We start from the raw sequence: 14,829 nt of genomic DNA on the forward strand, positions 1-14,829 counted from the left end.
TGTTCACAAGCTGCAAAACAGAGACAGCGTTTTATTTCTCTCAATACACACCATGCCGTTTGTATGTCACTCTAGCCTACTATATCTGTAAACAGCTTCCATACATACCAACTGCCTTTGCCTGAAGGAATTAGTCAAACACACAAAAGCCCCAGCATTGTTTTTTTTTTTTTTAAGATACTCAAGGGTGGACGAGAGCATGTTAATCACTGCATTGCATTTCGAAATGAAACATTTCTGTAGTTAAGCATCAGCCTCATCGTAAATCAAGGAATTCTCATTTGTACACAAATAATCATGGGTTTCAATCTGTGCTATTATACAGATAAAGTGCTCTACGGACCAGATTGACTGTTAGTGACAGATCAAGGGTTTACATTCTGCCGCTTGGGATTGCCACTACTTGGGTGCTTATACTATTCCACAAAACACACAGTGATTCATTTAATCTTTAGCAGATTCACCCATTCTCTGAGGAGATGCCACACAAGAGGCTATTCCAGTGCAAACTCATTCTAGCACTGGTGAGCAGTCTACTTCAACTGTTACAAAAATATACAAAAACATCTGTGCATTCATTCACAAATCTTATCTCAAACCAGTAAAAGATAAATGCTTCTACTACACAGTCTCAAGTAGAGGAGTCTGGTGGGAGGAGCTGTAGGAAGACGGGCTAATTGTAATGGCTAGAAAATAAATTGTAACGGTATCAAACATATGGAAACCACGTTTGACGCCGTTCCATCTATTCCATTCCAATGAGCCAGTAATCCTATAGCTCCTCCCACCGACCTCCAATGGTCTCAAGGCATTCAAGTTGGCAGCAGGCAATATGGCTGGCCACCTCAGCTGGAGGAGGGGCCGGTGTGTCTCTGAAGCGGGGCGAGGACGACGTCAGCGTTCTTCTGCTCACTCTCGGCACTGTACAGGCCGTGCTCCTGGATGTAGCTCACCACCGGGTCCGGCAGTAAGTAGCGGACGGTCTGGCCCCGGCGCAGGGCCCGGCGCACGTGCGTGGCCGAGATCTCGTTGGTCACCCACTCGCGGACCACGTGGATGTTCTTGCGGTGCCTCCACAGCACCTCCGATTGGTGGATGAACTTGTGGGCGTCACAGCCATTGCGGGTGATGCACACCAGGCCATAGCGGCCCACGATCTCAGCAATGTCCTCGTGCTTCCACAGGTTGGGAACGCCAAAGGACTCCAAGACGTCCGCGCCGCACAGGAGTTTCAGCTGAGGGCTGTTGTCTAAAGGGTTCATGGACAGATGAAGAATTGTTTATTAACCCATACAAGACTGAAATGTGTCTTCTGCTGTACCGAACCTCTGATATAAACACACAGACTAGAAAATCTGAAGCAGTGGGTTTAAGTAAAAGTGTGGGAATTGCCTGATTTCTGAGAAGGATTTTTTCATCTTAGGGTTCACCTACACTTAAGAGACAGGTATCATGGAATGTTGCCAGACAATGTCAAAAAGTTGGCCACAATGTTCTGCACTAGTAGAGACAGCATGTGCCGGTAAAACATGTAACCAGCACCATGTACTTTTAGTTTTTATTACCTCAGGGCAGACCACCTGCTGTTCCACCATACCAGTCTTCAGGTAGAGTGACTAGTTGTCACCAAACCCTATGTGGGTGGTAATGTCCCAGACAGACAGTAGTTTTCAACAGTTGCTGGCTCAATGAGTTAGACCATGGTGCTGGCAACAACAGGGTTGTCGGTTTTAGTTTTAATATGACCATTTAATATATATATATAAAAAATAAGCACACACAAAACTTGAAAAAGCTATATATATATATATATATATGCACGAGTAAGTCTGGGACTTAATTCCATTGTGGTTGAATTTCCAAATGGGCCAAATAATGAATACATCACTATCAATGTCAACGGTTCTGTAAGTCACTTTGCATTAAAAAAAAAGTGTCACTAACGTGACCAAAATTGTCATTACTAATCTGAGTGGAATTGATAGTAAGAAACAATATAGCAGCAATGAGTCCTGTTGTGTTACCTGCCCTGGGTGTTACACATCATCCTCCTCTCCAAAGCAGAGCTAGTAGCAACTTCTGGGTAGTAAGAAATGTGTGCATTTGTCTGTTGTGTCAGAATGCTCGTGGAGAATGTTTGTCCTTTTTTACCTCTCCTTGTGTGATACGAGGTTGGATCCTCGAAAGCGTGCATTGTCGCCTCAATCCTCCTCTTCTTTGCAGTGTCCACACAGTCATTGTTCTGTTCCGCTGTCATCAGTTCTTTATAATGATGCCTTAAGTGCACAGACAACAATTCAATTGACACGAGGGAGATAAAGCCCAATGGAACCAAGCAAAGATCATGGGAGACTAGCTTCACTTGTTATTATGGTTACAAAATGTCACAACTAAATGACTTTTTGGGTCGTTCCATTTGATTTCAATAACTTTTTGACCGCAGACCTTTGATTTGAACAAAGCTTGCTATACATACTGTATTTGCCCATGGCAGAAGTAGTCAGAAAGTAACTGAGACATGAACGCTGTAAGGAGATAGAGGTGCTCAAAGTTGACATTTTGCATACCCCACCCTACCATGAGTGGCGTAGGAAAGTATTCAGACCCCTTTACTTTTTCCACGTTACAAATCGATTAAAGAGTTGTTTTTTCATCAATCTACACACAATACCCCATAATGACGAAGCAAAAAACAGGTATTTAGAAATGTTTGCTCATTTATAAAAAAGTTAACTGAAATATCACATTTACATTACTATTCAGACCCTTTACTCAGTACTTTGTTGAAGCACCTTTGGCAGTGATTACAGCATCGAGTCTTCTTGGGTATGATGCTACAAGCTTGGCACACCTGTATTTGGAGAGTTTCTCCCATTCTTTTCTGGATCTCACTGAATTGTGTGGTTGAAGATGAGTAAAAGGGCATCAAGTGGCAGTTGATCCATCTAGGAAATGTAATTCCTCTCTCTCCTGAGCAAATACCCACCACCACTTTCTCTCCTATGTCAGCACCCCGTAGTGATGTAACAGACAAACTACAGACCTTGATGATGAGAGATCTCAGATAGAGAGCTGAAGAACCTTGTCACACCCCAAGCCATAGCCTTCAAGACCTGAACAGATCATTGAAGCCATCATCAGATGCTAGGGCCAAAATCAAAGCTCTCCGCAAACAGGTAGAAGAACTGAAGTATGCCATAACTGCAATGGTGATCCTGGGTGCTTCATCTAACTCAGACCAGCCACACGTCCAGGGCCGAAGAATAATGAAAACGTATTCTGCTATAACTGTGGTGAAGATGGCCACTCTTCCAGGAACTGTCAGAAAAGGAAAGAATGTAGAAGAATTCAACAGACGCTTCATCCATGCTCAAGGAAGATCGGGAAACAGCAGAGGGGGACAGTAAAGGAGCCTACTGTGGCTCCTGTGAAAGTGAATGGGAAAACCCTGTCATGCCATCCTAGACAGTGGCAAGCATCCACCGGCAGTTCTACAAAGACAACACCTTCTCCAGCCTTTAGAAGGGATAACCTCGTGGGGCCTAAGTGAGCGCAACTACCCTATGACGGCTACATCAGCATCACCATTGAGATCTCCTGTGACGCTGTAGGTGTCCAGCAGCCTATTGAAACTCTTGCCCTTGTGTGTCCTGAGCCCCCCCATGCAGGGAGACCCCTGCATGCTCACTGGGACCAACTCGAACATGTTTGCGGTCTTGGGAAAGCTGTGTGAGAAGCTTAGGGGCTCCAATGTCTACCAACAGTCGCCACTGAACCCTCTGTTCTCTGTTGCTTGTGGTGAAAACCACAAGCAACAGAGAAATGCTCAAAAAGGGATGGACCCATCAGATATGTGAGACGAGTGTCAGGGAAGTTATTCGCTCTACCTCTGAAGGCAACATCGAGGTTTACATGAAGTTCAACTCTGCTGAGAGGCCCTGCACTGTGTTAGTGGAACCAGCTGAGACGAGTGAGCTGCCAGCTTCTATCCTGAAGATGGCAGCAGCATAACTCTAAGGGTGAAGAATGAAAGCACCCAGGCACGCACACTTCAACCCAAATCCCAAGATGGCCGAACTGCATCCAGTAGCGCACATAGCCCACACAGAAGTCACCATTAATGAAGAAACCCTGACTTTGGCAACTCTCCAGTTGCCCCACAAATGGAAAGATTGAAAAGGAGACTGAAGGAACGGGCCAAAGTTTTCTTTACACAAATGGCTGTGCAAGGGGAGTGGAACACACTCAGACTCATGGATGAACAACCATTCAGAGAGAAGTGCAGAAGAATGGTGCCTGCTGATGGAGAAGTCTGGAAACACGTGAGAGCGGATGGCAGCGGGAATCATCTGAGTCACGTAGCCCATATGCCTCCCTCATCGTCCGCAAGAACAATTGTCAGGTCAGACGTTGACTATCGCACTCTGAACAGAAGAACCATTCCAGACCGGCTACTTTCCAATGCTTAATGGAGAAGGCTGTCGGCGACATGAACCTCTTTGCAGGGCTGGTCTACCTGGATGACCTCATTGTGTTTGGTAAAACCTTGAAGGGACATGAGGAAAGGCAGATGAAGGTCCTGGACTGCCTGGAGGCTTTCCATCGACAAGTGCCAGTTCTGCCAGACCTCAGTGAAATACCTGGGCCACAGTCTCCGACCAAGGTATCGATGCCCTCCCCTCATGGCCCAGACCAGAAAACCTCAAGGCCCTCCAGTCGTTTCTTGGGTTCTGTGGATACTACCGGAGGTAAGTGAAAAGGAAACACTTCTGTTGTCAGATCCCTCCATGAGATTACCAGATGGATATGCCCCCAAGACAAAAAAAATGTCAAGCCCACCAGTCCTCCCCCTAGAGTCCCCTACCGGAAGGAGAAGGAGCTGTTTGGAAAACGATGGACAGCAGAGTGTGAGAGAGCCTTTCAGAACATCATCGAACGCCTCACCAGCTCACCTGTGCTCGCCTTCGCTGACCCTGAGAAGGTCTACGTCCTCCACATTGACGCCAGTCTGAGTGGCCTGGGCGGAGTGCTGTACCAGGAGTACCCTGAGGGATGGAGACCAGTGGCTTATGCAAGCCAGACTGTCCAGGACAGAGAAGATCCAGCTCACAAGCTTGAGTTCCTGGGGCTAAAGGGGGCAGCGTCGGACAAGTTTCATGATTATCTGTATGGAGCAAATTTCCTGGTGCACAAGGACAATAACCCCCTCACCTATGTGCAAGCCACCGCCAAGCTGGATGCTACAGGCCAGAGGGGGATGGCTGCTCTCGCCAACTACAAGTTGAAGTTGTAGTACAAGCCAGAGCGAGTGAACATTGCCGCTGACGCCCTGTGTATCAACGTATTGCATTCTTCTGAAGTCAAAGGTGTTGGGTCTTGATGGGAGGCTAAGTTTATTTTGTGAGGAGTGTATGTAACCCCTGGTTACTTTGTTGTTTTTTAGCACAGACTATTACTTATTGTGTACTGACAATTGTTACAATTGTTACAGTGCGACTTATGAGAGGGAACTACAAGCAATCAACATTTGCTAATTAGTTGTTTCAAGCATTTTAAAGTAGTGTAACTCACTGACCAGTGAAAATAGAAAGTAGTATATATGATAAACATTTAGTTGAGGATCCCCGATCACCATGAGTACAGTGAGGGATTTGTTGCTTGTACTTTCTCAGACAGAGGATCAACTGTCATCAACAAGCTACTCTTTCTGTCTCTCAACCGCTATACCGAGAGACAGCGTTAACATGGTCGTGAGTTGTCACTGGTCGTGTTAAAAGAGAGAGGAGTTCAGAGTTTGAGTGGTCCTATTTTAATTGAAGAGGACTGTTTTGTTTTTGTTTCATAAAAGGAACTGAGTCGGGCCGTTCCAGTGTGTTTTATTGGGACAGCCACAGATCCGTTGACTAGTGGTTTCCATTCACACGCAGCGCCTCGGTCACGCACCAGTAAAGCTTGGAATGGATTCTTGGACACAGAACTGAGTTTATTTGGGACTGAGAATTTTTCTTGTTTCTTTTATTGTGTTTAAGGGAGGGGATCCCCATTTTAAAGTATCTATGAGCAGTCTGAGGTGTTAAACCCTGGTACTAGGTACAAACTGATATGAACTCCGGTCCTTCAGAAGGGAGGGCCACATTTGGATTTGTGAAATTACTTTGACATGATATGAAAGTAAAGGGATTTATGTTTCTAGATCCGTATCACAATTGAAAATGGATTCACATTTAGATGGGTTTTTTGGCTGCCAGTGCCAGTCTACCTCTGAAAATAACACAAGGTCCTTGGACCTTAAGGAGTGACAGTAGGATCCTTAAGAGTACATCTTGGCCTAGGTTACCCTGGATAAATGTAATACAAGCGTCTTGCAGTGCAAGTAATGCTCTTTTTTTCTTTTTGTATCACACAAACTCGCCAAATCAAAATAGATTTGACAACCCCTAAGCTACAGTCTCCACACACAAATGATCAGCACTCACCGCATCACTTTAGCTGTCTCCACCCATTCAGGCTGCTGGCTCTCCCATGCATCTACCTTGATCCAGTCAGAGGTGTCTGTGGCCAGCCTGGCCATATCTACACGGTGACAGGCCTCAATCAGACCCTTCTTCTTATAGCCGTCACCCACTGCAGAGATGATGCCCCTCACAACTATGTACTGTCCTGAGACAAAGAAAGAGGAGTTGGGCCAGCTAATTTTGTGGAGCACACAATGACAATACAAATTCAGTTAAATACAAAATACTACCACTTTTATTTGACTAGGTCTAGGCCTACTTCTCATAATTTGGAAGCAATGCAAATGTCTGAGGAAGTAGGTCCTAAACTCACAAAACAAAGTTATGATTTACAAATGTATAATCTAAAGAGATATCTACTGCAGCCCTCATCATCCACATAAAACATCCGTTCTGCCAGTCAGTCTGTTAAAGGTCCCAAAAAGCACACACATCACTGGGTCGCGTGTCTTTTCAGTTCGCTGCAGCTAGCGACTGACAAGCTGCAACTAGCGACTGACAAGCTGCAACAAACACTCAAACTGGACAGTTCTCTCTCAATCTCTTCATTCAAAGACTGAATCATGGACACTACTACTGACAGTTGTAGCTGCTTTGCGTGATGTATTGTTGTCTCTACCTTCTTGCCCAATAACGTTTGTACCATGTTCTGTGCTGCTACCATGTTGTTGTCATGTTGTGTTGTCATGTGTTGCTTCTTTGCCATGTAGTTGTCTTAGGTCTCTCTTTATGTAGTGTTCTGTTGTCTCTCGTCGTGGTGTGTGTTTTGTCCTATATTTTTATTTAATTATTTTTAATCCCAGCCCACATCCCCGCAGGAGGGTTTTTGCATTTTGGTAGGCCGTCATTGTAAATAAGAATGTGTTCTTAACTGACTTGCCTAGTTAAATAAAGGTTAAATAAAAAATACATTTAAAAAATCTGTTGACAGACAACAAATGAATCAGACATACCTGTATCTTCCAGGTAATCCCGTGCCAATTCAAACATACGCAGGTGCATATTGGTTATGGGGTTGAAAGACCCACAAGCCAGCAGAACCACTTTGGTAAGATCTTGAGGCTCCATTGATTACAGTACATAGGAGCTATAAGGACAGTCTAGGCTGAAAGAGAGAAACATACAAAGATATATGTTGACAAAGCTGTGTGACAGGGAGGGTTTAGATTTCAAAACTCTTTACTGAATGTGTATATGTTGTGTGGATGTGTCTTGCTCATTGCACAGTTCACTTTTTGATGCCTTTGACACATTTAATTTCTTTCTTATATTTTATAGTATTTCAGACAAGATAATAAAAAATGTAAAACTGTAAAGGGGTGAATACTTTTTCAAGGCTCTTTGTACAGCTGTTTGAACAATTCTGTGACTAATCCATTTTGCATTACTTTAAATGTGATAGGCTAAACATGACATATGAATAGAATCTAAGCACAACTGTCCCAGCATCGTCTGAGTTTGGCCAGGGTAGGCCATCATTGTAAATGAGAATTTGTTCTTAACCGACTTGCCTAGTTAAATAAAGGTTAAATAAATAAAATACAAATAAATGAATGAAGCCCATAGATGGAATGTTAGTGGCATAGGTCTATGTATGCCTTACTGTGTAAGCCTACTAAATAATGATATTAATCTTACGGGCTTTTGACTTGCAAAAGTGTGCAACTCAAAGAGCTTTAAGAAATGCACCATCTAACGTTAACCTTGGAATGCCCCAGTGTTGGCAAATTAGCTCAGATTGTCCGTATTGAGGTTCAAACTCATTCGCTATATTACCCTCATCCAGCCACCACGACAAACCACCCTACTTTCGTTGATGCCTTAACATACTAAATGGAGTTTCTCGAAATGACATGCAGAATAATAAGAAATGCTCCAAGAACAGATTGCAACAATAACTTTTTAACTACTTTACAACTATTTAGCATGTTAGCTAACCCTTTACACACAACTCATAAACTTAACCCCTAGCCTAGCTAACGTTAGACATCTAGCTAGAATTCGTAACATACATTTTGCAATTCGCAACATATTGTACGTTTTGCAAATTCATAACACATTGTACGTTTTTGCAAATGTTGTTAAATATAATACGAATTGTAATTGGGTGATGGACATCCACAAACGAATACATACCAAACGAAACGTAATGTGTCATACTAAATGGAGTGTCTCGAAATGCTCTGAGACCAGGTTGCAACGACGGGTCTCAAAGCTTCCGCATAACAGGTTCGGTTTGCTCCGAGCCAGAAGTAAACGTCTGTGCCATTTACTCCCTTAAAAAGACACTAGCTTGAAAAACAAGGGGATTTTTTTTTTAATTTGTCCCTCTAGAGACACTGTACGCAACAACATACAGTAACACTTCTTCAAAATGTGTCAGACTCAATCTAAGATAAAACAAGAAATATGTCATTTATTTTTACTTAGAGGTCTTAGTCGCGCAATTTTACAGTTAACTAAGACTTTTAGTGCAGTATTCCTCAAGTGACAAAATGTGCACAAAAACTAGTCTTGTCGTTGAACGACAACAAACACTTAATTGAAGAATGACTACTGCTGACCAATCACCGAAGAAGGGGCTTAGACTTCGACTTATTTTTTATTTATTTCACCTTTAGAACAAATTCTTATTTACAATGACGGCCTACCCCTGCCAAACCCTAACGATGCTGGGCCAATTGTGCGCCGCCCTATGCGACTCCCAATCACAGCCGGTTGTGATACAGCCTGGAATTGAACCAGGGTAGGTAGTGACGCCTCTAGCACTGCTGCACCACTCTGGAGCTTGACTCAAAAAAAAGTGGTAAGTGCTATCCAGTATCCTTTGGACGTCCATACCTTAGACCTAAACCTAACCTCAGCCCCTTCCTTCTTCTTCGGTGGGGTTTAACGGGAAGTCTTCAATACTCCATGGAAATTTAAGGCTATTTTGATCATCTAGCTAAAATAGCCTATTTTGACTAACAAGCCATGGCAATAGACAATAAAACAACCCTGAAAACATTTTTCTTCTATATCATGGTGGTCCGCAAACAATAGTTTAAGTGCATGCCGCCACCTACTGTGCTGGAATGTACGATCAATCATGATCTGCCCAGTTCTGTACTACCATGAAAATAAATTCTAAACCAAATAAATCCCTAACTTCTACGACAACCTCCCCAAAACCCACTCCCCATTAAACGTTATCTATATCATGCTGAAACACTCCACCCTTAGCATTGTTCAGCATGTCAACAACCATTTCAACAGTAACATCTGTTACCCCCAATATCTATTTTGCCATCTCCACAATAACCTTCAACCTGTCATTTCTGCTTTCCACAACCCAAGTTGTACTGATAATCTTATCAATATAATTCATTATCAAAGTGTCCTTTGACACTGCACATTCATGAGCACAAGATTTCTGAACAGGCCTCGAAATCATGCCAGGACCATCAGAAGCACCAGCCCCGACAGTAGACCCACTACAGGTCCACCCATGTATGCTCCATCAGTCCGCACTGTAGTTCTACCAATCTGTTTTATGGTCTCTGCATACGATACATCATGACTGATCCTGTATCTCTGAGCCACTCTCTGTACCTTGCATCCACCAAATGCTGCACTGTGTTCTCCCCCACAATTACAGCACTTATCCTTCACACTGCTTCCACATTCACCGTAATCATGTGCGCCTTCACACATCTTTTCTTTCCTTTACACTGAGCAGCTACGTCCCATTCTTTGGCATTTAAAACACCGCACTGCATGGGACAAATGATCTAACATTGAAACTAAGGAATCCGATCTGTACTTTTCACGACAAGACTTTCTCAAACCTCAGTATCACTGAACCTTTCACTTCTTTGATCCTCTTTCCTACTGATCAAACTTTTGGCCTCATCCCTTTGCCTCCCTTCACATTTCCTTGAATATCATCAAATCAAATCAACATTTGACTTTAATATCATCTGTGAACATAGATATATTGAGACCCCAGTGAGGACTACCCTTAAACTAGCATAAGCACCAGGTACATGGCTTTTAATCTTCATCCCATTCAATGTTTCTATTTTCAATATCTTCCCTTTGTTCCCACACAATATTAACAATCTACCATTTCCAATGAAGCGAGCTAATTTCACTTCGCTTACCTCTTTCTCTCCGGCATTAGTTAGTTAGATAGGGTGTAAGTGAGACCATGTGGTCTCATCAAACACAATCACCACTTTCCACTCCAACACATCACTACTCTTGCATCCTACACCTTGGCCCTCTTTATGCTTTCTTTACAAGACGATCCACTACTTTCTGTATCATGATCTCCCTTCTTCCTATGTCTTTTCACTACCGACCATTCCGGCCATTGACCCTCATCCTCCTACTCCATACCATCAGAACTGACACCCATATTGTTCGCATTCCAACACAGCTGCTGCTTCACCAACTTTCCCTCAATCTCCTCCATTTCATCTGCACTACTCGCCGCCATTTCCTATGAACATTTCTGCAATAACGAAACAAGACTCAACGATATCAAACAACTCTCACTTGTGATCAAACAATCGGTCTCATTCGTTTCTAGTCGCCTCCTTACACAGCAAACGTGTCAATCCCTCAATCTTCCCAGATCCCTGAAAACATTCGCTTGAATTTCCCAAGATACAAGGAACCTAACACTAAAATGACTCTTTAAAATGTAATGTACTTCCTGTATTACAATTCGGTCATTGATTGGAGAGGATTAAAATAGAGACATATGATTGGACAAAAAACAACCGGAAAGGAAAAGGCCGCACCCACGGAATAAGAGTCAAGTCTAGATGGGATTCAGCTTTTGTCAAATGTACGTAAAACATTTTTTGTTGTTGTTGCATTTTAGCTAATCCTAACCATTTTCTAACTTTAACCAACCTTAGACATTTAACCGGCTACGTAATTTCTCTTAAACCGGCTACGAAAAGTAAATTCGGACAAACGCTGGATCCCTTCTATCCATGACCACGAACAAGAGCTACGTTCACAACTCCCACACTCCCAAATGTTTTTTGACAGTATTTTGTAACACATTTCATGGAGAAGTATTCAAATATATGTTTACCTCTTCCCTAAGTTGATTGTGTTGAGACGAGTTATATTGTTGTAACGATCAGGTGAGGATTACTTATTTAATTTTTTCAAGCCAGCAGCTAGACAACTATAGCCACAGGCTACACTACTACACACAAAAAAACTGTCCCAGTCAGATGAATCTGGCGGCCAGTGGGAACAAGGTAGCTAACTACAGTAGCTAGCTAATAGCGAATGTTATTGTTCTTGTCAAAGGATAGACCGCTCCATTGTGTTTGTAACTAGGTACATAATCCACAAGTGATACATGAAAGTGAACTATTTTCTCACTAAATATGATATTTGCAGGGTGGAAGCATGGCTTCTCGTGGCAAATCAGAAACTGGGAAACTAAAACAAAACATGGAGGAGCAACTGGACAGATTGATGCAACAGCTCCAAGATTTGGAAGAGTGCAGGTACTCTCATCATCAGTCACTCCTAACTGTGAACATAATGTGGGTTGTCAGGATGTTCCACACACAGAACTAGAATAATTAATTCAGTGTATTATATTTATAAGATTCCACTGAGGAATGTAGCATGGAACTTAGACCACATCTCTCTAGAGTGGATGTTCCACTCACAGAACTAGAATGAGTCATTATATTCATTTTATTTCTAGGATTCCACAAAGTGATACATGTAGTATTAATGCAATTTAGAGCACATCTCTGTACAGCCATAGATATTGTTCCTCCATTACCGGGGCTCTCTGTTTATTCTAGAGACGACCTAGAAGAGGAGGAGTACGAGGAGACCAAGAAGGAAACCCTGGAGCAGTTGAATGAGTTCAATGAGTCTCTGAAGAAGATGGTGACAGGCAACATGACACTGGTGGATGAGCTTGGAGGAATGCAACTGGTAGGGACTTTGGATGACCAGGTCTTAGAATTAAATAGAATACTATGAATAGAAATAATATACTTCAAGGGTATCAAACTCATTCCATTGGAGGTTTGAGTGTCAGCTGTTTTTTGTTAATTCCTTTAATAGTTTGTCCAATTAAGACCTAGACAACTAGGTGATGGCAGTTCCTAAATAATCAATTATCAATCAAGTACAAGGAAGGAGCGAAAACCCGCAGACACTGCCCTACAGGGAATGAGTTTGACAACCCTGATCTAATGTATCTCTATGGGCCATACACTGTCATATCATAAGAGTGACATAATATTATAACGGGTAATGACAAACCATAATGTTGTCATGATGCATGACATGGGAGAACTGTCTTTTTCTTCATTAGGCAATCCAGGCTGCCATCAGCCAAGCTTTCAAGACCCCCGAGGTGATCCGAATGTTTGCCAAGAAGCAGCCAGGGCAGTTGAGAACCAGATTAGCAGAGGTTGGTCTGAAGCACTGTTCATCCATGTATTTTATGTAAATTATTGTTTGTACATTATTTGATACATTTAATATCAAAAGTAAGCTTTACATTCTAAAACCTATTCAGTTCATGGAATGCTTTGAGGGCTGGATTTCCTGACACATATTAAGCCTAGTCGTGGACTCAAAAGCATGGTCAATGGAAAATCTCTATTGAAATAGCTTTTTAATCCAGGACTAAAATGAATCTGTGACTGGGAAACCGCCCCTGAAAGTTTAGCCTAATGGCGTGAAATTCTCTGTAGATGGACCGTGATGTCATGGTGGGAAAACTTTTGAGGGATGTGTACACTCAGCAGAAGTTGGAGATCCTCACTGCCTTGAGAAAACTGGGCGAGAAGGTAAAAGGCCCGTTGTACCAGTGTACTGTGATCCCTTCTTCATGCAGCTTGAACTTGTGATGAATACTGTAAGAGAAAGCGGCATTGAATATTTTGATAATCTGCTATGATGGAATGGTAATTGGTATAACATGTCATGAAAAACTATTACAAAATGTAACCATCTGGAGTTCAATAAATTGTATGGTGTTTATGACAGTCATTAACTGTCATTTCATTTAGTGAAATACTATAACAGGTGTCTTATGACTATGGTGTGGATTAATGTTCATTTCTCTTTGTTCTTCCTGCAGCTTACAGTCGAAGATGAGACTTTTCTGGCTGAAAATGTGACCGCAACTCTCAGCCAATTTGAAAAAATCACTGCAGACCTCGGTGAGCTTTAACTCTACTGCACTTGTTATTTCTTTTACGTGTTACTATAGCATGAGATCCAACCTCAACAAACTACTGTACTTAACCAGCATCTCACTCGTTTCAGGATCAGAAGACAAGATAATGGCTTTAGCTAGTTCTGGTGTGGAGAAAACCAAGGTATAGAGAGTAATCAGGCGTTGTCCAATGTCTACGATTGTGTTTTAACATCAAGTGTTTCCACCCAATAACCGTGCCATAATATTGATAAAGTAATCAATCATGCACTCAGACCGTACCTGCTTTTAAAGAGTAAAGTTAAACTTTTGTACATTTTTTTTTTTTCATTTTCAGATGATTGTAAAACTTGGTATGCATTTGGTACTAGAGTATTTGAGTATTGAGTAGTCTATTTAGAATTCAAACAGTCCATCGGTCATCATTTTTGTTAAGTGTGGCTCAGACATTTTGAAGGCTTTAAATTCAGTTTTCATACTGATTGTCTTCATGGCTAAATCATTTTGTTTTAGCTCCTGGATTTAATTATTTTTCCTGCATAACTGTTCATGTCAAAATAAATAAATGAACCATTGCAGTGTTAAATATGCAACGCTGGGCTTAAATGTAATTGCATAACACACCAACTTGAACCAGCTCTGATTCTTAATTGATAGGAGTGCGGAAATGTCAATCTAAAGTCAGTTTACAGTGTATATGCATAATTTTGGATGTGTAGTGTAGTATGTTTGATGTCTGACTACAAAATACTTTCTAAAAATGTAATCATAAGTGGTATAAGTTTCTCTATGACTTTTGTATTCCTAATATAAACTTACATTTCTCAATCTTCTGTCTCATTAAATATAGTGTTTTGTGGCTAAAACACATTTCCATTATTCTATACACTAGTTCTGTTCTTTCAGCACCAGGGGGCACCATGATCAAACATTCCTATTTCTAAGTAACACCAGTGCTCTGACTCCCCTGACAGTCTTATCACTGAGTGGATTTGAACTAGGGAAGCCGGTGGGGCAGGCATGCCCTGCTCGAATGGACCGGTAATCTGCACCGTTCGGTCATATTGTCAAGAATGCAGCATGGTGTATCTTTCTTTTCCATAAAATGTAAGTTAG

The 14,829-nt window shown here is 42.1% G+C and overlaps 2 protein-coding genes across 7 annotated transcripts; one reads left to right on the top strand and one right to left on the bottom strand.

Moving 5' to 3' along the window:
• On the bottom strand, positions 1–11,225 carry nmnat1 (nicotinamide nucleotide adenylyltransferase 1). Of its 4 annotated transcripts, none has more exons than XM_014145617.3 (5): positions 11,101–11,225; positions 7,469–7,620; positions 6,477–6,660; positions 2,152–2,276; positions 1–1,249 (listed from the first exon to the last, which is right to left on the bottom strand). In XM_014145617.3, the coding sequence occupies exons 2-5, from the start codon at positions 7,581–7,583 to the stop codon at positions 846–848; spliced, it is 828 nt and encodes a 275-aa protein (XP_014001092.1). In that variant the 5' UTR covers positions 7,584–7,620; positions 11,101–11,225; the 3' UTR covers positions 1–845.
• Positions 11,226–11,273: 48 nt separating this feature from the next.
• lzic (leucine zipper and CTNNBIP1 domain containing) lies at positions 11,274–14,597 on the top strand. 3 transcript variants are annotated; one of them, XM_014145631.3, is made up of 7 exons: positions 11,274–11,349; positions 11,922–12,031; positions 12,341–12,476; positions 12,862–12,960; positions 13,247–13,342; positions 13,636–13,717; positions 13,824–14,597. In XM_014145631.3, exons 2-7 carry the CDS (start codon positions 11,931–11,933, stop codon positions 13,880–13,882), a joined length of 573 nt encoding a protein of 190 aa, XP_014001106.1. In that variant the 5' UTR covers positions 11,274–11,349; positions 11,922–11,930; the 3' UTR covers positions 13,883–14,597.
• The last annotated feature ends 232 nt before the right edge of the window (positions 14,598–14,829 follow it).

This window comes from Salmo salar, chromosome 15 (assembly GCF_965601325.2).
Source record: "Salmo salar chromosome 15, fSalSal1, whole genome shotgun sequence".
Classification (NCBI taxonomy): Eukaryota; Metazoa; Chordata; class Actinopteri; order Salmoniformes; family Salmonidae; genus Salmo; species Salmo salar.

What these genes read in the sequence shown, in the direction of transcription:
- nmnat1 (XM_014145617.3), bottom strand. Translation starts at nt 7,583, where the DNA reads ATGGAGCCTCAAGATCTTACCAAAGTGGTTCTGCTGGCTTGTGGGTCT. An exon ending in GAGACAGCTAAAGTGATGCG is followed by an intron (nt 2,277 to 6,476) that starts GTGAGTGCTGAT and finishes TGTGCACTTAAG; the next exon opens with GCATCATTATAAAGAACTGA. An exon ending in CTCGTATCACACAAGGAGAG is followed by an intron (nt 1,250 to 2,151) that starts GTAAAAAAGGAC and finishes TGAACCCTTTAG; the next exon opens with ACAACAGCCCTCAGCTGAAA.
- lzic (XM_014145630.3), top strand. Translation starts at nt 11,750, where the DNA reads ATGAATCTGGCGGCCAGTGGGAACAAG. An exon ending in CAAGATTTGGAAGAGTGCAG is followed by an intron (nt 12,032 to 12,340) that starts GTACTCTCATCA and finishes TGTTTATTCTAG; the next exon opens with AGACGACCTAGAAGAGGAGG. An exon ending in AGCTTGGAGGAATGCAACTG is followed by an intron (nt 12,477 to 12,861) that starts GTAGGGACTTTG and finishes TTTCTTCATTAG; the next exon opens with GCAATCCAGGCTGCCATCAG.